General features: G+C 47.8%; 1 protein-coding gene across 2 annotated transcripts; it reads right to left on the bottom strand.

Annotated features, from left to right (window-relative positions):
• Nucleotides 1-8,123: 8,123 nt before the first annotated feature.
• LOC123930686 (protein C19orf12 homolog) lies at nt 8,124-19,064 on the bottom strand. Of its 2 annotated transcripts, XR_006816125.1 has the most exons (4): nt 18,723-19,064; nt 14,126-14,295; nt 9,654-10,541; nt 8,124-9,541 (listed from the first exon to the last, which is right to left on the bottom strand). XR_006816125.1 is itself a non-coding variant. In XM_045986898.1 (3 exons), exons 1-3 carry the CDS (start codon nt 18,758-18,760, stop codon nt 10,258-10,260), a joined length of 492 nt encoding a protein of 163 aa, XP_045842854.1. In that variant the 5' UTR covers nt 18,761-19,064; the 3' UTR covers nt 8,126-10,257. The 2 variants fall into 2 exon arrangements, 1 of the variants encoding a protein (XP_045842854.1); XM_045986898.1 differs by having other exon boundaries at nt 8,126-10,541.
• Between the last annotated feature and the right edge of the window lie 1,086 nt (nt 19,065-20,150).

Below are 20,150 nucleotides of genomic sequence, written 5' to 3'. Positions count from 1 at the left end.
CACAAATAAGTGAAACCATATGATACTTGACTCTCTCTACTTGACTTATTTCACTCAGCATAATCACTTCCAGTCCCATCCAGGTTGCTACAAAAGTTGGGTATTCATCATTTCTTTTTTTTTTTTTATAAACATATAATGTATTTTTATCTCCAGGGGTACAGGTCTGTGAATCACTAGGTTTATACACTTCACAGCACTCACGATAGCACATACCCTCACCAATGTCCATAACCCCCTCCCTCTCTCCCAACCCCACCTCCCCCCAGCAACCCCCAGTTTGTTTTGTGAGATTGAGTCATTTATGGTTTGTCTCCCTCGCAATCCCATCTTGTTTCATTTATTCTTGTCCTATCCCTCTAACCCCCCATGTTGCATCTCCACGTCCTCATATCAGGGAGATCATATGATAGTTGCCTATCTCCGATTGACTTATTTCACTAAGCATGATACCCTCTAGTTCCATCCACATCGTCGCAAATGGCAAGATTTCATTTCTTTTGATGGCTGCATAGTATTCCATTGTGTATATATACCACCTCTTCTTTATCCATTCATCTGTTGATGGACATCTAGGTTCTTTCCATAGTTTGGCTATTGTAGACATTGCTGCTATAAACATTCGGGTGCATGTGCCCCCTTCGGATCACTATGTTTGTATCTTTAGCGTAAATATCCAGTAGTGCAATTGCTGGGTCATAGGGTAGTTCTATTTTCAACATTTTGAGGAACCTCCATGCTGTTTTCCAGAGTGGTTGCACCAGCTTGCATTCCCACCAACAGTGTAGGAGGGTTCCCCTTTCTCCGCAACATTGCAAGCATCTCTCATTTCCTGACTTGTTAATTTAGCCATTCTGACTGGTGTGAGGTGATATCTCATTGTGGTTTTGATTTGTATTTCCCTGATGCCGAGTGACGTGGAGCACTTTTTCATGTGTCTGTTGGCCATGTGGATGTCTTCTTTGCAGAAATGTCTGTTCATGTCCTCTGCCCATTTCTTGATTGGATTATTTGTTCTTTGGGTGTTGAGTTTGCTAAGTTCCTTATAGATTTTGGACACTAGCCCTTTATCTGATATGTCATTTGCAAATATCTTCTCCCATTCTGTCAGTTGTCTTTTGGTTTTGTTAACTGTTTCCGTTGTTGTACAAAAGCTTTTGATCTTGAGGAAATCCCAATAGTTCATTTTTGCCCCTGCTTCCCTTGCCTTTGGTGATGTTCCTAGGAAGATGTTGCTTGGCTGAGGTTGAGGAGGTTGCTTCCTGTGTTCTCCTCAAGGATTTTGATGGATTCCTTTCTCACATTGAGGTCCTTCATCCATTTTGAGTCTATTTTCATGTGTGGTCCAAGGAAGTGGTCCAATTTCATTTTTCTGCATGTGGCTGTCCAATTTTCCCAGCACCATTTATTGAAGAGGCTGTCTTTTTCCATTGGACATTCTTTCCTGCTTTGTTGAAGGTTAGTTGACCATAGAGTTGAGGGTCCATTTCTGGGCTCTCTATTCTGTTCCATTGGTCTTTGTGTCTGTTTTTGTGCCAGTACCATGCTGTCTTGATGATGACAGCTTTGTAATAGAGCTTGAAGTCCGGAATTGTGATGCCACCAACTTTGGCTTTCTTTTTCAATATTCCTTTGGCTATTTGAGGTCTCTTCTGGTTCCATATAAATTTTAGGATTATTTGTTCCATTACTTTGAAAAAAAAATGGATGGTTTTTTTTTTTTTAATTTTTAATTTTTATTTGTTTATTTACAGCATAACAGTGTTCATTGTTTTGGCATCACACCCAGTGCTCCATGCAGTACGTGCCCTCCCTATTACCCACCACCTGGTTCCTCAACCTCCCACCCCACTCCCCCACCGCCCCCGCCACCCCTTCATAACCCTCTGGTTGTTTTTCAGAGTCCATAGTCTCTCATGGTTCATCTCCCCTTCCAGTTTCCCTCAACTCCCTCTCCTCTCCATCTCCCCATGTCCTCCATGTTATTTGTTATGCTCCACAAATAAGTGAAACCATATGATACTTGACTCTCTCTGCTTGACTTATTTCGCTCAGCATAATTCAAGATCAAAAGCTTCTGCCCAGCAAAGGAAACAGTCAACAAAACAAAGAGGCAACCCACGGAATGGGAAAAGATATTTGCAAATGACAGTACAGACAAAAGGTTGATATCCAGGATCTATAAATGGATGGTATTTTGATAGGGATTGCATTAAATGTGTAGATTGCTTTAGGTAGCATGGACATTTTCATGATATTTATTCTTCCAATCCAGGAGTGTGGAACATTTTTCCATTTCTTTGTGTCTTCCTCAATTTCTTTCATGAGTACTTTATAGTTTTCTGCGTATAGATTCTTAGTCTCTTTGGTTAGGTTTATTCCTAGGTATCTAATGGTTTTGGGTGCAATTGTAAATGGGATTGACTCCTTAATTTCTCTTTCTTCTGTCTTGTTGTTGGTGTAGAGAAATGCAACTGATTTCTGTGCATTGATTTTATATCCTGATACTTTACTGAATTCCTGTACAAGTTCTAGCAGTTTTGGAGTAGAGTCTTTTGGGTTTTCCACATATAGTATCATATCATCTGCGAAGAGTGATAGTTTGACTTCTTCTTTGCCAATTTGGATGCCTTTAATTTATTTTTGTTGTCTGATTGCTGAGGCTAGGACTTCTAGTACTATGTTGAATAGCAGTGGTGATAATGGACATCCCTGCCGTGTTCCTGACCTTAGCGGAAAAGCTTTCAGTTTTTCTCCATGGAGAATGATATTTGTGGTGGGTTTTTCATAGATGGCTTTGATAATATTGAGGTATGTGCCCTCTATCCCTACACTTTGAAGAGTTTTGATCAGGAAGGGATGCTGTACTTTGTCAAATGCTTTTTCATCTATTGAGAGTATCATATGGTTCTTGTTCTTTCTTTTATTAATGTGTTCTATCACATTTATTGATTTGCGGATGTTGAACCAACCCTGCAGTCCTGGAATAAATCCCACTTGATCGTGGTGAATAATCCTTTTAATGTACTGTTGAATCCTATTGGCTAGTATTTTGGTGAGAATTTTTACATCTGTGTTCATCAAGGATATTGGTCTGTAGTTCTCTTTTTTGGTGGGATCCTTGTCTGGTTTTGGGATCAAGGTGATGCTGGCCTCATAAAATGAGTTTGGAAGTTTTCCTTCCATCTCTATTTTTTGGAACAGTTTCAGGAGAATAGGAATTAGTTCTTCTTTAAATGTTTGGTAGAGTTCCCCTGGAAAGCCGTCTGGCCCTGGGCTTTTGTTTGTTTGGAGATTTTTGATGACTGTTTCAATCTCCTTACTGGTTATGGGCCTGTTCAGGTTTTCTATTTCTTCCTGGTTCAGTTGTGGTAGTTTATATGTCTCTGGGAAGGCATCCATTTCTTCCAGATTGTCAAATTTGTTGGCATAGAGTTGCTCATAGTATGTTCTTATAATTGTCTGTATTTCTTTGGTGTTAGTTGTGATCTCTCCTCTTTCATTCATTTTATTTATTTGGGTCCTTTTTCTTTTCTTTTTGATAAGTCTGGCCAGGGGTTTATCAGTCTTATTGATTCTTTCAGAGAACCAGCTCCTAGTTTCATTGATTTGTTCTATTGTTTTTTTGGTTTCTATTTCATTGATTTCTGCTCTGATCTTTATGATTTCTCTTCTCCTGCTGGGTTTAGGGTTTCTTTCTTGTTCTTTCTCCAGCTCCTTTAGGTGTAAGGTTAAGTTGTGTGCTTGAGACCTTTCTTGTTTCTTGAGAAAGGCTTGTACCGCTATATATTTTCCTCTCAGGACTGCCTTTGCTGTGTCCCACAGATTTTGAACCGTTGTGTTTTCATTATCATTTGTTTCCATGAATTTTTTCAATTCTTCTTTAATTTCCTGGTTAACCCATTCATTCTTTAGGAGGATGCTGTTTAGTCTCCATGTATTTGGGTTCATTCCAGCTTTCCTCTTGTGATTAAGTTCTAGCTTCAGAGAATTGTGGTCTGAAACTATGCAGGGAATGATTCCAATCTTTTGATACCGGTTGAGACCCGATTTAGGACTCAGGATGTGATCTATTCTGGAGAATGTTCCATGTGCACTAGAGAAGAATGTGTATTCTGTTGCTTTGGGATGAAATGTTCTGAATATATCTGTGATGTCCATCTGGTCCAGTGTGTCATTTAACGTCTTTATTTCCTTGTTGATCTTTTGCTTGGATGATCTGTCCATTTCAGTGAGGGGAGTGTTCAAGTCCCCTACTATTATTGTCTTATTATTGATGTTTTTCTTTGATTTTGTTATTAATTGGTTGATATAGTTGGCTGCTCCCACGTTAGGAGCATAGATATTTAAAATTGTTAGATCTTCTTGTTGGACAGACCCTTTGAGTAGGATATAGTGTCCTTCCTCATCTCTTATTATAGTCTTTGGCTTAAAATCTAATTGATCTGATATAAGGATTGCCACCCCAGCTTTCTTCTGATGTCCATTAGCGTGGTAAATTGTTTTCCACCCCCTCACTTTACAACTGGAGGTGTCTTTGGGTCTAAAATGAGTTTCTTGTAGGCAACATATAGATGGGCTTTTTTTTTTTTTTAACCATTCTGATTCCCCGGGGTCTTTTGATTGGGGCATTTAGTCCATTAACGTTCAGGGTAACTATTGAGAGCTATGAATTTAGTGCCATTGTATTGCCTATACGCTAACTGTTACTGTATATTGTCTCTGTTCCTTTCTGATCTACTACTTTTAGGCTCTCTCTTTGCTTAGAGGACCCCTTTCAATATTTCCTGTAGAGCTGGTTTGGTGTTTGCAAATTCTTTCAGTTTTTGATTGTCCTAGAAGCTTTTTATCTCTCCTTCTATTTTCAATGATAGCCTAGCTGGATAGAGTATTCTTGGCTGCATGTTTTTCTCATTTAGTGCTCTGAATATATCATGCCAGCTCTTTCTGGCCTACCAGGTCTCTGTGGATAAGTCTGGTGCCAATATAATATTTTTACCATTGTATGTTACAGACTTCTTTTCCTGGGCTGCTTTCAGGATTTTCTCTTTGTCACTAAGACTTGTCAATTTTACTATTAGGTGATGGGGTGTGGACCTATTCTTCTTGACTTTGAGGGGGTTCTCTGCACCTCCTGTATTTTGATGCTTGTTCCCTTTGCCATATTAGGGAAATTCTCTCCAATAATTCTCTCCAATAGACCTTCTGCTCCCCTCTCTGTTTCTTCTTCTTCTGGAATCCCAATTATTCTAATGTTGTTTCGTCTTATGGTGTCACTTATCTCTCGAATTCTCCCCTTGTGGTCCAGTAGCTGTTTGTCCCTCTTTTGCTCGGCTTCTTTATTCTCTGTCATTTGGTCTTCTATATCACTAATACTTTCTTCTGCCTCATTTATCCTAGCAGTGAGAGCCTCCATTTTTGATTGCAGCTCATTAATAGCTTTTTTGATTTCAACTTGGTTAGATTTTAGTTCTTTAATTTCTCCAGAAAGGGCTTTTATATCTCCAGAGAGAGTTTCTCTAATATGTTCCATGCCTTTTTTGAGCCCGCCCAGAACGTTCAGAATCGTCATTCTGAACTCTAGATCTGACATATTACCAATGTCTGTGTTGATTAGGTCCCTAGCCTTTGGTACTGCCTCTTGTTCTTTTTTTTGTGGTGATTTTTTCCGCCTTGTCACTTTGTCCAGATAAGAGGATATGAAGGATCAAATAAAATACTAAAAGGGTGGCAAAGACCTCAGAAAAATGCGCTGTAACCAAATCAGAAGAGACCCCAAATTGTGGGGAGGAGAAAGGGGATAAAAAGAGGTTCAGAAAAAAAAGAAAAAAATTTAAAAAAGAAAACAAATAAAGAAAAAATATAAAAAAGAAAGAAAAAATATATATTTTAGATAAACTAGTCAAAAAAACGTTAAAAAAGGGTAAAAGTTTAAAAAAATTTAGCAGAAGAAGAAAAAAGAAAGAAAAAAATTGAAAAAAAATTGAATTAACCGCAAGACTAAAGAATCATGGGGAGAAAGCCTTGAGTTCCACGCTTTGCTTTCTCCTCCTCTGGAATTCTGCTGTCCTTGGTATTGAAACTGCTTTCCTTGATAGATGAACTTCGTCCTGGCTGGAAATGTTGTTGATCTTCTGGGGGAGGGGCCTGTTGTAGTGACTCTCAAGTGTCTTTGCCGGAGGCGGGATTGCACCGCCCTTACCAGGGACCGGACTAAGTAATCCGCTTGGGTTCGCTTTTGGGAGCTTCTCTTCCCTGAATGCTTTCCGTAGAGTTCCTTAAGGATGGGAATGAAAATGGCGGCCTCCTAGTCTCCGGCCGGGAGGAGCCGAGAGCCCAGGGTGCCACTCCTCAGTGCGCCCCCAGAGGACAGCACCCAATCACTCCCATATCCCCAGCCTCCAGCCGTGCTCCGAGCTCACCCAGCCCACGACCAGTTCAAGGTAACCCCGAGCTGAGAGTTCAGTCCTCGGCTCTGTCTCTGTAGCTGGCTTCTCTGTTCTAATACCTGCAAGCTCTGCGACACTCCGACACCCCAATCCTTCTGTGACTCTGCGGGACCTGGGGCCACGCTGACCCCACGTGGGCTTCACCCCGTTTTAGCCTCTGGAGCAATGTCCCTCAGTGGAACAGACTTTTAAAAGTCCTGATTTTTGTGCTCCTTTGCTCTGCCGCTTGCCGGGAGCCGGCCCCTCTCCCCGTGGTCTATCTTCCTGTCGTTTTGGATTCATTTCTCCGCTAGTCCTACTTTTCAGAAAGTGGTTGATTTTCTGTTTCTAGAATTGCTGTTCTTCTTCTCTTCGCTCTCCCGTTGGATTTGTAGGTGTTTGCAATGTTTAGATAAGCTATCGAGCTGATCTTCTGCTACTTGATGTAGTCTCAGCCTGCTACTTCTCTGCCATCTTCTGTATGAGATTCTTTTGGAGAGACGCTGGAGAGAGGACCCCACACTGAAAATGGCCCCCAGCATGGCAGGCTCTCCTGCCGTTGTTGATGGCCACCTGTTCCACCAGCGGGGATGTGCCTTACAAGTGCGTTGTACAGTGGGGCCGTGCCTCCGAGGAGCTAGGGCCCCCAGTGTAAGCTTGTGAGGACACAGCCTTGTGGGGACACAGCCTGGAGCCCAGTCCAGGCAGCCTTGGACTGTCCCTCGGAGGCAGCCCTGGGGATCTGGGGACCCCGCTGGTTCTTGTTTGGCTTAGGGACAGAAAAGTAACGGCCATTTTCCAACACTGGAGTCGCCCCAGGAACAAGATTCCCAAATATGGAGATTATTGGGTTCCTGCTCTGCTTCCTCTGAGCCATGGTCCTATTGCTCGGGAAGTTGGTAGGTCCCCAGCATCTGTTACAATTGGTCTTTTTCTTTATTCCCCCCTCGCATGCACGCACATGTGAGATTGCTATAAGATAAATAATGTGTGCGGAGCAGTGTTACTGAACTTCATACACCCATCCCCGTTTACTACTTATTAAAATTGGTCATGATATTGCACAAAGGCAGCTTGACCCTGTCCCTTTTGCTCAGCCCTGGGCTGGCTCCCTTCTCTCCTGCTGCCGTAAACTTCAGTGCTATGACTATCTCTAACTTTTTCCACTTGAATTATTTTATTGTTCAGTGGTTTAAGCTGCTGCCTTCAGCTCAGGTCATGATCTCAGGGTCCTGGGATCGAGTCCCGCATCGGGCTCTCTGCTTGGCAGGGAGCCTGCTTCCTCCTCTCTCTCTCTCTCTGCCTGCCTCTCTCCCTACTTGTGATCTCTATCTGTCAAATAAATAAATAAAATCTTTAAAAAAAAAAAAAGAGCAGTCACCATCTCCATAGTCTAGAGAAACACTTTCCAGCTTCTCTTTCCCTGTGTGGTGTAGACAAATCCTGGCATTTCTTAGTTGCCATACGTTGATTGTTCAGAATTAGAGGCATTCAGGTTTATATGCAAAAAAGGCTGCAGGAGATGAGGCTGATGCCTTATTAAAACCTCAGGTAGACCCCAGGTCCCCTCCCCAGGGAAACTCATAAAAGGTCTCCTTGTGGAGCACACGCTGGCCCTGCAGGTGACCCAGGAAGGCAGGGAGGGAAAACAGAGAGGATGCCCCTACTTGCCCTCCAGAAGGCACCTCATAATAACTAATGGGAGGAGGATCACTTCCTTCCAAAACTGACAGCCTCTGCCCCGCATTGCAACACACCCTGGTCATGTTTATTTCCAAGCCCAACATCTCAAAAAACAGAGAAATTAAAAAGTTCATGTCAACACTCAGAGTAGGTTAATAACCAGCCCAGAACAGATGGTTTCTTTTTATAATTACTGGGTGCCCTCACCAAGGCTTCCTCCTCAGCTGCCTCCTTGCCCTGCTGGCAGCCCCATGCTGTTTCCTGCCTACCTTGCTGTCCCCGCTCAGCCAGCCGCAGGGGGCCAGCCCGTAGCCAGCCTCTGCTCAAGCCGGGGCCACCTCACCCTCTGCTGGGAACCAGCAATGGGGGTCTGGGGGGCTTTCAACCCCACCTGGGAAGATGGCCACCAGCAGGTGAACCCGGCCTTATCACACCCACTAGCAAAGAAAAACTAATCAAACCAAGGTGTCTATAATCACCCATCAAATCAATAATGTTCAAGAAATTATCATCCTGGGGTGACTGGGTGGCTCAGTTGGTTAAGCGTTTGCCTTCAGCTTAGTTCTTGATCTCAGGGTCTTTGGATGGAGTCCCACATCAGCCTCCCTGCTCAGCAGGGAGTCTGCTTCTCCCTCTCTGCCCTTCCCCCAGCTCGTGCTCGCTCTCTCTTGCTCTCTCTTGCAGAAATAAATAAAATATGCAACAAAAACATAAAAGACACTATCATCCCAGTTCTTGGTGAGGATGCGGTGAGATGTGTACCCCCAAACCCTGTGGCGAGGAGAGCAAGTTATCAATAGTAACAACCTTGAATGAATTTTGACAGAATTTAACAAGCTTAAAAAATATTACTTACTTTTTAATCCAGCAATTTCACTTTGAGGCAGCTATCCCAAATACTATTACAGACTACAGCACAAGCAGAAGGTTAACACAACACTGTTCATCGCAGCAATGAAAACCAAACCAGGGATAGGGCTAAATACGACAGAATATTATACACCCAGGAAGCACAGTTACAAGGAATTTAACTACATCACAAATGTTATTAAATGTTAGTTCGTGAAAGCATTCAAACAGGTCTAAACAGGGAGAATGTATATACGCCAGAAAGGTGCATACACAGCATTAAAAGGTTTGTATGAAACATAGCAAATGTGTTAAGAGTAATTTTCTGGGTGGTCAAATTTGTCATGTTGTTACTATCCTTTTCTGGATAGATTGTTCCAAACTTTCGCCAATAAACATTATTGACAAATAAAAGGAAATGAATGGTTTTCAAAGATGATGTAAAAACTGAGTTAAGCAATGCCCAAGAAATCGGTACAGGGGCTGCCTCTGGGGAGGGCCTGGGGCAGAGTTCACACCAGAGGAAGCCTTGATTTCCATTTGTACCATCTGGAGTCTTCGAAGTACCAGGCTGGTATCACCTATTCAAAATTTTTTAAAAATGAAGATTTTTGCCAAGGAAACACAGAAGAATACTAAAACCACAGAAGCCAAGAGGCAAGCCTGAGGGGAAAGCCCAGAAAGTGCTCTTACCTCCTAGGGGAGGTAAGACTTGAGGTCCAGCCTGTCCTCTCAGGCCCAGCAACCATCACGGTCACCTCAGGACCCGGCTAGTCCACACTGACTTCGCTCGGCAAGATCTGCTCCGTCTGACCCGAAACTGCCCAGAAGTTGGGTCAGGGTTTTTCCTAGGAATGAAGGCAGGCTGGCCAGGGGAGGGACTTCAGTGGGCATAGGGGCTGGAACTCTGGGTAGGACCCCGTATCCCCTGGGTCTGGGACAGTTGGGCCCAATACATGAGCAATGAGTGGGTGAGGCTTTCCCCAACCCCCCATTCACCTCTATGAGTTAGGAGAACCATCTACCATAGGGGTTTTTTGTTTTGTTTTGTTTTGTTTCGTTTCGTTTTGCCTTTTTTTAAGCTTTTATTTATTTATTGGACAAAGAGAAATCAAAAGTAGGCAAAGAGGCAGGCAGAGAGAGAGGGGGAAGCAGGCTCCCTGCCAAGCAGAGAGCCTGATGTGAGGCTCGATCCCAGGACCCTGAGATCATGACCTGAGCCAAAGGCAGAAGCTTAACCCACTGAGCCACCCAAGGAGAACTGTCTAAATGGCCCACCACCCTGTGGGTCAAAGAATCATCTAAGTGACCTCCAGTTCCCAGGTGGAGGTCTGTAGTCAATGGACAGGCCTTTGAGAAACTCTTTCACCATGGCCAGCAGCTGCTGCTTCAGGGCCTCGCAGCCCATGACCTGCATGGTCAGCTCTGCAGCGTCCGTCCACTCCAGGTGCCCGACGATGGCCATGGCTTCATTATAGAGCTTTTGCTGCTCAGCGGGCGGCAGCTCCTTTATGATCTGAGGAATCGGCTCAAACCGTCCGCTTGTCATCCATGCACTGTAGAGTCCCCCGACAGCCCCCCCTAGAAAACAAGGAAGGTTCAGTTAGTTGGTCCTTATTCATACATGGTGGCCTCAGGCTCTTCCCGGGAGCACATCCACCCCCGTGAGGAGTGAGCACATTCACACACAGGTGGTTACAGGCTCGGCTTCGTGTCCGCTCCACCCCATGGTATGGGGGGCAAGGGTTTCTGGGGTCCTCAGTCCATTTGGCTCAGATAACTGACACCCAGATGTGCCCTTCCCTAAGGTCTAGACTCAACAGATGCAGCACAAAGCATGTCCCACTGCACAGCTCTGAGAACTGAAATCTTCTCCAGGGCCTGCAGAGTTCCTGCTTAAACTCTCAACTTAAAGGACAGAGCTGAGAAGCCAGTGCATTTGCGAGGAGAATCACCTCAGTGGTGAGGCTAAGTTTTCTCCATAATATGCTCTTTGCCCCTGAACTTTGGAAATTTCCAGTGAAATCCCAGGGCTAAAGGACCCTGGGGACATAGAAGGAGACCTTTCCTCAGAAAGCAACTGTTTTTCATGCCAGCCCTCAAGAGCTATATGATGATAACTATTGAATATAACTCATTCAATTATTTCTCTTCCTGTGACCCCAAAAGGGCATAACCATTATTTTTAAAGGTACATTTATGATCAAATTTCAGACGCACAACGTTGGGACTTGAAGCCCTTATGTCAAGGGAAACTTCTATCTGATCAGGCGGGGGCAGGTCTGCTAAGGAAGGTGCCCTGGGGCAGGGGTCTCAAACTCAGGCGCCCTCTGGGGACAGACAGATAGCTGAGAGGAGTGAAGAGGGCTGAGTGAGCCTGTGGGTGATGAAGGACGTGTCTAAGGGGTGGGGGCTAGCCCTCGCCAGCCCACTGCTACCACACGGAATCCTACATGTGTATCCTGGAAAAAGTTCCATGATTATTGAATAGCGGTCACCAGGTATTAATAGATGCAACCCAGCCGGACTTAGTGACTCTCTCTGCAAGAGCAGAGCATGTCAACGGGAGACACTGACTCCACAGTGGACAAACCTGGCAAACAACAACTTAACCAGTCGATCAAGGTGGACATAGTCAGGGAGGCTGTGGGTGTCACATGGCCCTGAAATGGCGCTATGAGACAGGCACTCCGCCGCTGTCTGTGGTATGCTTTCCCAAGGTGCACAACCCCAGGCTAAGCATGAGCAACCATCAGGCTGACCCAAACGGAGAGGCATTCTACAGTACCTGCCCGGGACTCCTCAACAGTACTCAGGCCATGAACACAGCAAAGTCCGAGCAACTGTCACAGAGCTGGGGAGATGAAGTAAGGAGATACGAGGATTAAATGCTCTGTGATCTCTTGAGCTGGATTCTGGGACAGGAAAAGATTGTAATGCAAAAACGGGCAAAGTACAAAGAGTCTGGAGACCAGTTAGTAGTGACGTGTGAGTGTTGGTTTCTTACTTTTCACAAGTGCACCGTGGTGGTGACGTTACGGGAACTGGGTGAGGGGTATGTGGGCGTTCTCTGCACAGTCTCACCAACGTGTCTGTAATTCTACTACTGTTGCAGAATTAGAGGTGTATCTGAGAGAATACAGCCCAGGCCAGAGAGAACCCGGTTGTGGGCTGGACCCCGCCAGCAGGCAGTAAAACCTGCACCCTCTCAGGAAACCAAGTGTGGAGGCATCTGGAAACACACAGCTCCCCTGGGGCTGAGCCTGGGCCAGCAGCAGGCCCAGGAGACTGAGCACTGCCCCTGGTCAGCCTTCCCCTCTGCTCCAAAAGAAGGGAGGAATGGGCGAGGGGAAACCAGTCATTTACAGGTTTAACTGAACTTTAGCCTGCGACACCCATGAAGTGCTCAGAGCTGACAAACATTTCAATCATCTGCACTAAACCTTTATGAGGACATCAATATTTGATTTAGAGCAGCACTTCATGCAAAAAGTCACCAGGAATATCGACCAGCAAATTACTAACTCTTTGGACAAGAGAAAATTCCTTGGTTTTCTGGGTAAAATGATGCTCCGCCCATGACTAGTGGCTTCAAGGAGCAAATCTCCAGTTCCCCTGGCAGACATCCTGTTCTCTACCAGCTCTGACAGAATCCGAATAAGATATGTGCTCCCACAATGGCATCTGGGAACAGCTATAGGATAAATAATCCCATCAAGCCCTCCCCTGAGCACATTTGATCGGGGCACAGGAACAGAGATAAAGAAAGTCACTGAGGAAGGAGGCCATGGCCGCATCTCCTCCCCCACTGGCCGCTCCTTGGATGGTGAGAGGCTGAAGTCAGGAATCCCTAATTCACAGGTGGGAAAGGGAAATGTACAGGTGAATGGTCTGGGGTCATCCACACACTGATTTACTCCCCAGTGTGATCTCTGCATCATGAAACGTCCTTGAACGCCAATCCTGCCACAGAAAGGCAGAACAGGGCAGGAAGGCATGCCGGGAGCCGGAAACAGAAGCCAACCTGGGCAGACAGACAGTCACCTCTCCGGCCTGTGTTCGTGGGAGGACTGCAGGCAGTGCTGTGAGCTCTCCCACGTCCCCAGCACAGGCTGCCCGGCACAGAGCAGGCATTCAGTGAGGTATCTGCTGAGCCCAATGCGGCAGACCATGCCTTTGTCGCTTCCCTTTGCTGCAGGGTCCATCTGAGGCACCTCACAGGAAGTGTAATCCAGCCCCTCCTCACGTCAGACCCACACAGCAGCCCACTTTCTGGTGCCACCCTGGCCCATGGTTCGGAACACACCAGAATCCTTCCTACTCCTAAGACATAGGAAGCAACCCCATCCTAGTTCCAAGAAATGATGGGAAAATCAGTCAAACCTTCATTCATAGCCAAAAACTGTCTCTCAAGTAGAAGCAGGTGGTGAAACCGAGGGACAGGGATGACCATCCTAGGATAGTTTGCTGCTCTTCCTGCATTAGACTGTTGGCTTCAGAATGGGGTGGTCTCTCTGAATGAGCTCATGTAACATGGCCAGACAGCATCCGCTCCTAAGAGGTGCTCAGTACATCCCAGCTTCCTCCCTGGTTTCCTTTTGCAGTGACATGTAATGGTGACAGGGAAAGGACACCATCCAAGGGAGCCAGGACACCCTGATATCGTCAGAGGGCTGGGACATATCCTTGAGGGGATAGGTGCCCTCCAGGTCTGCATGACACATCCCATTTGCAAGAATGCCCTGCATTTCTGAGACCATCACACTCAGAAGCCTGTGTTTTCAATGGGATGAATTAACGCCACAAAGATCATGTCCCAGAAGCAACCTCAACTTGACAAACATCTCCCATTGGACAGGGATTTCTATGTGGTGTTGTGGTTTCTTTCTCTCTCTCTCTCTCTCTCTTTTATTTATTTATTATTTGACAGAGGGAGACACAGGGAGAGAAGGAACACAAGCAGGGGGAGTGGGAGAGGGATAAGCAGGCTTCCTGATAAGCAGAGAGCCCGAGGTGGGACCGGATCCCAGGACATTTGGATCATGACCTGAGCCGAAGGCAGATGCTTAACAACTGAGCCATCCAGGTGCCCCGTCTTTGTGGCTTCAAGGACTTTTTCACAACACTTCCTAGGCTGGCTGACCCTTCAGGAAGCTTACACGTACCAACAGCTACTCCGAGTGGGCCCCCGACCAGACCACCGATGAAGACCACACCTCCTGTGATCAGGGCGCTCTCCATAGAGTACCTGACGGCCACCTTTATCTTCTGATTCTCAGAGATGGAGCACAGCAGCTTCATGATGTCTTTCATCAAGAGGGGTTTCTTGGCGAGCCTCGAAGGAAGCATTTCAAAGGGAAACTCTTAACGAGCGTCTGATTATTTGTGCCCAAATGTCACTCTTGCTAGAGTTTGGAGGACAGCCTCACGCAGAGAACAGGAGCTCTGCTGTATGCGGAACCACAGCACCCAGCAATGTGATGGGTTCCTTGTCACAGAGGAAGTCGGGGATCCGCTAGTTAATAAGCACACAGAACCTGCAGCATGGACGAGAGGTCTTCCTTGCCCTCTGCGTAACTTCTCATTTAGGACAGATTATGGAACAGGTCCAGCCACAAGCTGCAGCGGCAGGTTACGGAACAGGTCCAGCCACAAGCTGCAGTGGTTCATCACAAGTGAGGCAAGCGTGCCCTCTCTGGTGTCTGCAGCCTTCCTGCCGGCTCAGGCACCCCCAGAGCACAGAGCCTGGCAGAGGGCAGAACGTCCCAGCCTCAAGTCCTCTGTCATGTGACAGGGCAATGGAGCTCATGCCAAGCCTGAGCAGGGGAAAGTACCGGACTCCATGCCCACCCTGGCCTGTGCCCACACCTGCCTGCCCCATGACCCTGAGCAGATTCCTCACCTGTAAAGGGAGCTAAGCCACCTACAAGCTGGATTCTGGAAAGGTCTGAGGGGAATGGATGCAAAGTACCTGGTATGAGTCTGGAACACGTGGCCCTGAGACCTGATGGCTCTAAATGAATGTTCTGTTACTGATACACACCACTGGCTTGCCTTTCTTTCTTTCTTTCTTTCTTTCCTTCTTTCTTTCTTTTTTAAGATTTACTTACTTATTTATTTGACAGACAGAGATCACAAGTAGGTAGAGAGGCAGGCAGAGGGTGGGGGAAGCAGGTTCCCTGCTGAGCAGAGAGCCCGATGTGGGGCTTGATCCCAGGACCCTGGGATCATGACCCGAGCCGAAGGCAGAGGGTTTAACCCAGTGAGCCACCCAGGTGCCCCATCCACTGGCTTTTCTGTAAGCAAATGCTCCTAACACCCTTCCAGTTCTGCATGGGGGATAGTAAAGGCAGAGACAGGACGGCACTAAGGATGCCCAGTAAGGTGAAACAACCAGAGAATAAAATAAACCAAAGTAGTTGAGGGGTTTGCATGTGTTTGGATAGACAGACAGACCTTTGGAACAATGACCTTAGAACGATTCTTGTGGTCAGGAAACTGTTGGCCCCAATGATGGGAAACTGGCAGGCACACAGGGCAAGGGCAGGGTGGGCTCTGCCCCAGCATCAGTGGGCATGGAGAGCCACAACACTGACGGGCCACCTGACAGGACCCGGAAGTAAAATCGAAGTGACCATGGGCTGGTGCTTCTACTCTTGGCTTCAGTTGGACCCAAGGCTGGAAGGTACTTCCTTTTCTTCACCGCCCTTTTCATGCAAGCAGTGCCTAAATGATCTTGACACAGTTTGGGGCAGACCCTGTTGCTCAAGAACTCTTGGTTATGCCTCCTTTTAACACAAGGAAAATCCAGAACCAGACACTCATGTAGAATCATCCTCTCAATCGTGGGAGAGAATTTTGAGCCCTTAGAACAAATTTCTGGGTCCGCTGGATCACCACAGTCAGGGTTCAGAACCTCTCTGCCATTCCAGAAGAGATAGTGTCCTGGGCTCTGGCCCCTGCCATGCTCTGAGTCAGTGATTCTCCACAAGTGCACCCCACTTCAGACAGCAAGACCGTGTAAGGTAAGAGACCATGACCCAGACATCTGACATCGGCTACTTAGTCCTCAAGTTCAGAAAGCGCAAACAAGCACCCCCCAAAGTGTCTGTTTGACCAAGTGGGGTGTAGAGGAAAGGGAGGGGCAGGCCCTGCAGGGGTGCTCAAGGGACTGGAGGAGAAGTCAGGAGTGCCTGCCCCCGCTCTGGCACCATGTGTCCTGGACCTGCCAGCACACCTCCGAGCTTCCTGCCCCTTCGCTCACTACAGCAACCCCTTGTAGACAGAGTCCATGCCGCCTCCTCCACCCTGGAAGACAGCCCACGTGAGGGTCATGACTCGCCCACACATGAAGGTCACAATAATAAAATAGCCTTATAACAGCAAAGGGACTGCACATGGCAGAAGTCACTGAGAAATGAGGGGGTGGAAGCTGTGACTTGATTTACCCAGTACCCATGGTGCTGTAAAGCTATGCAAATGAGTTTTATTTCAAATATTGATAATGAAGGGAATGAATATCATGGTAAAACCTTTCAAAAGCTAACGATCCTCCTGTAAAACAGCTAATCATCATATAGTTTATATCCAGGTTATATCCAGCTTTCTATTTGTCATTATGCTGGGAAATGGAGAGATGGAGTTCAGACCCGGGAAGGCCCCTCTGGGAGAAGGCAGTGAGCTTCCCATTTCCAGGTGGGCAAAGACCCCAGGAATGGTCTGCAAGGTTGGCTTCCTGGCCAGGGCACTCTATCCAAGCACCACTCCTAAAACAGGATTTCTGCACATTAATGGACCTGCACTCCGGAAACACTTTCTGCACAGCAAGAAAATGCATGGATAGGAGGCAGGAAACAGCCACTTCACACTCTGTGGTCCATCTAAAAACCTAGCTTCCCACCTGCTCTGAATGACTTCATACAAACCCCCACAGGGGCTAATAAAGCATCATCAGGCAAAGACTACTTACTCCCAACCACCACCCGCCCAAGGCAACAGCCCAGGGCTCTGCAGACCTGGAGGGCCAGCAGGTGTCCCGGTGTGTGGGAGGGCAAGAGAGGATGTTGGTCACCTCTGGCTGGGTTCAACAGCTTCACACCACAGCAAGATTTGGCACTGTGGCTGCCTCAATGCAAGACAGAGCTGGTTTAATTTCCGTGTGAGAATCATTTTAGACTTTAGAGCATCAATAGACTCTTGTGGAAGAAAGTTTTGTCACCTCAACTCCTGAGTCCTTGCTGGAAAGCCCAGCCTCCTGACTTCTTGAGGCTTGCCAGATTGAGGAAGGAAGCCAGTCCTGCTTCCCCTTCCACTCCAAGCTTGCCTTTGTCCATGAGCAGCAAGGAAGTCAGTAAGGAGGGAGGAGGGAGGAAGAGTACTCTGATGGGGACAGACCTCAGAGGGTGGGAATGGTCTCCCCTCCCCATATCACACCTATTTCAGAATCAGATTTTTCTACAACATGGGCTCTGGTCACAGAAAGCCCATCTACTGGCCACAGGGAAGGCAAATGCCAACTTGAAGCCCGATTTCTTGCAAGCACCAGGCTGGTCTGCTGATGACAGGAAGGTTCTGGGGAAGAGGGAGATGAGCCCATCGCTGGGACTGCAGCCCGGCTTCTTGAGATGGACCAGATTGTGAGAGAGCTGGGAAAGGAAGGCTTCAGAGCTAACAGAGACCCCCATGCACTGTGTTAAAAAAAAAAAAAAAAAAGGAAAAGCAGAGTCTCTTAAGGAGTCAGAGTGATCGTGCTCACCTGCCATCCTCTGTACTTTCTACTTCTCTGCTGAAATTTATGAAACTCCTCTGTGTGGCCTGCCTCTTGCAAGCCGTGTGTCCCCACCTCTGCAGGCCGTGGTGCAAAGGTCCCATGTGGACCCCACCAGCACTGTCAGATTAGCCCCCAGACTTTTCAATGACTGAAGTGTTGCCAGTATTTAAAAATAAGATTTCACATACATCTGCTTCCTTATTTCTCTCGAAAAATCAAAAGAGCAAGTCCCCTGGACCATCTTCCCTTAGCCACAGAGGCCCAAGCTGAGCAGGTCCTGCCTTCTGTCTACCATAGGTCCTGGCAGGGCCTTACCTGACCAGGGACCCATACCTTTCAAAGTCCCCCTGCTTCCTCTTTTAAAGGCTAACGAAGCCACCAGCACCCATGGCAGGAATTGTCCCCTCCGAGATCCCTAACATCCATTCCTGATCATCTCTCAACTTTCCCCACAGGGCGAGGCCAGGGGTGCTGACTCAGGGGGTATCCTAGGACTCTGTACCGGATTTGTAACACCTGCCGCCCCACCCACGCACCTGGGACGCAGAGGAGGGTGACGCGCACCCCGGGTTACTGAGGAAGGCAGAGACAGGCGGGTAACTGGGGAGCTCATACACGCACCGGAGTCCAGGACCCTGAGACCGGCTGCTTGGGTTGTAACCGGACCTGGGCTGCTTCAGTTTATTTCTGGTGTGAGGTCAGCCTCTCCGTGCCTCGGTGTCTTCACGTGGCAAATGAATACCTTAGCGACGTGAACCCGGCTCCCCAACCCGCAGACCCCCAGGCACCGCGCCCCAGCGCCCCGCCTCACTGGAGCCATGGGGGCACCGAGCCCTTCAGTTGCTGGGACTTGGCCCGGGCGCCAAAGAGAGCCCGCTCTTCCCGGCCCCCGCCCCGCCCAGGGTCTCCCGTCCGTGGGGCCGCCCAGCGCGCAGGCTCTGCCCTGCTGCCTCAGCTTCAACCGCGCTGGAGGCCTTCAAGTCGCCACTCACCACCTGGCTCCCGCGGCCATAGCCGGTATCCCCGCCATCGCAGCCACCACCTCCGGTGACACCCTCACAGCCACCGCTACCGCGTCCTGCTGCGCGGGCTTCCGCTGCCTGGCCCGCTCTCGCCTTGGCTGGGTCTGACCCCGAGAACTCCCGCGGAGCGTCTCCTCTAGGTCGGAGTCTAGGCCTGACGCTGGAGTCTGGACCGAAGTCTCCGTGGTGCTCAGGCAGCCCTCCTGCCCGCGCACCGCCAGCCCTCTACCGCAGCCCGCACTCGTTTTAGCGGGCCTTCCCTCGCGCCGTGCTCAGTTCCCCGGAGAGGCCTCTCTCCCTTTGCCCCTTGTTCCGGATCTCTAGCTCTTAGGCCTGCGGAAGCTCCTCCTTCCTTCAGTGGGCGTGGTAGGCAGCCCAGCAACCTGGGGAAATCCCTGCGGCAAAGTTAATGGGTCCTGAATGTATGGGCCAAATCCCATGTAAACTGGCATAAGGTGCCCGCACCAGGTGCCGCTGGGTCAGTGGTTTGAAAGGCTGTGTGCTGGCTTTACTCCTCGGGTTCCAAGGAAAGGGGAGGTCCAGCTTCCAGGACAAAGCTGCGGTTGGGAGGGGGCAGATGTGGGGATGAGGCAGGGAATATTTTAGAGGGAGTGTGAAGAAGATTCCCTCCACTCCCACCCCACCCCGACACACACGCACATACACTAACACTCAAGGGCCGGGAACCATCTCATATCTGAAAAAGGCTCTGGGGGCTTTCCATGGAGTGTCAGGGTCCAGACTCTAACCTGGGTCCAGCTGGCTCGAAGCCCTCGCTGTACCCAGCGCTCGGCCGGGCTTTCCTGGATGCCCTGCGCACCCAGAGGATGGGCCTCGTTCAACTGCCAGAGTCCTCGTTTCATTTTCTTCTTTTCCTTTTTTGGAAGGGAAAGTACTTTGAGAGTATATATATCACACACACACACACACACACACACACACACACACCCCATATATTTGTACATATATATACTATAGTATAAGCGTGCCCTAGTAATGTGTGTGTTGTTTTTTTTTTTTTTAAGATATATATTTGCTGGGACACCTGGGTGGCTCAGTGGGTTAAAGCCTCTGCCTTCGGCTCAGGTCATGATCCCAGAGTCCTGGGATCGAGCCCTGCATCGGGCTCTCTGCTCTGCGGAGAGCCTGCTTCCTCCTCTCTCTGCCTACTTGTGATCTCTGTCAAATAAATAAATAAATAAAATCTTAAAAAAAAAGATATATATTTGCTAACTTACAAAAAGCTGTACATATTTAATATAGACAACTTGATGATGATGATGTGGGAAACAAAGGCAGGTTAAAAATTAGTAAATATCATTACTACCTACAGCCCAGGCAGGCAGAGTGACTTTCCTCTAGAAAAGGAATGTCAGCTCTTTGCTAAGGGCAAAAAAC

Source organism: Meles meles, chromosome 19 (genome assembly GCF_922984935.1).
Source record: "Meles meles chromosome 19, mMelMel3.1 paternal haplotype, whole genome shotgun sequence".
In the NCBI taxonomy this organism is placed as follows: domain Eukaryota; kingdom Metazoa; phylum Chordata; class Mammalia; order Carnivora; family Mustelidae; genus Meles; species Meles meles.
Note: the sequence above shows the minus strand (reverse complement) of the source record. Positions and strands in the feature narration are given on the sequence as shown.

What these genes read in the sequence shown, in the direction of transcription:
- LOC123930686 (XM_045986898.1), bottom strand. Translation starts at nt 18,760, where the DNA reads ATGGCGGGGATACCGGCTATGGCCGCGGGAGCCAGGTG. An exon ending in ATGGCCGCGGGAGCCAGGTG is followed by an intron (nt 14,296 to 18,722) that starts GTGAGTGGCGAC and finishes GCTTCCTTCGAG; the next exon opens with GCTCGCCAAGAAACCCCTCT. An exon ending in CCCACTCGGAGTAGCTGTTG is followed by an intron (nt 10,542 to 14,125) that starts GTACGTGTAAGC and finishes CTTGTTTTCTAG; the next exon opens with GGGGGGCTGTCGGGGGACTC.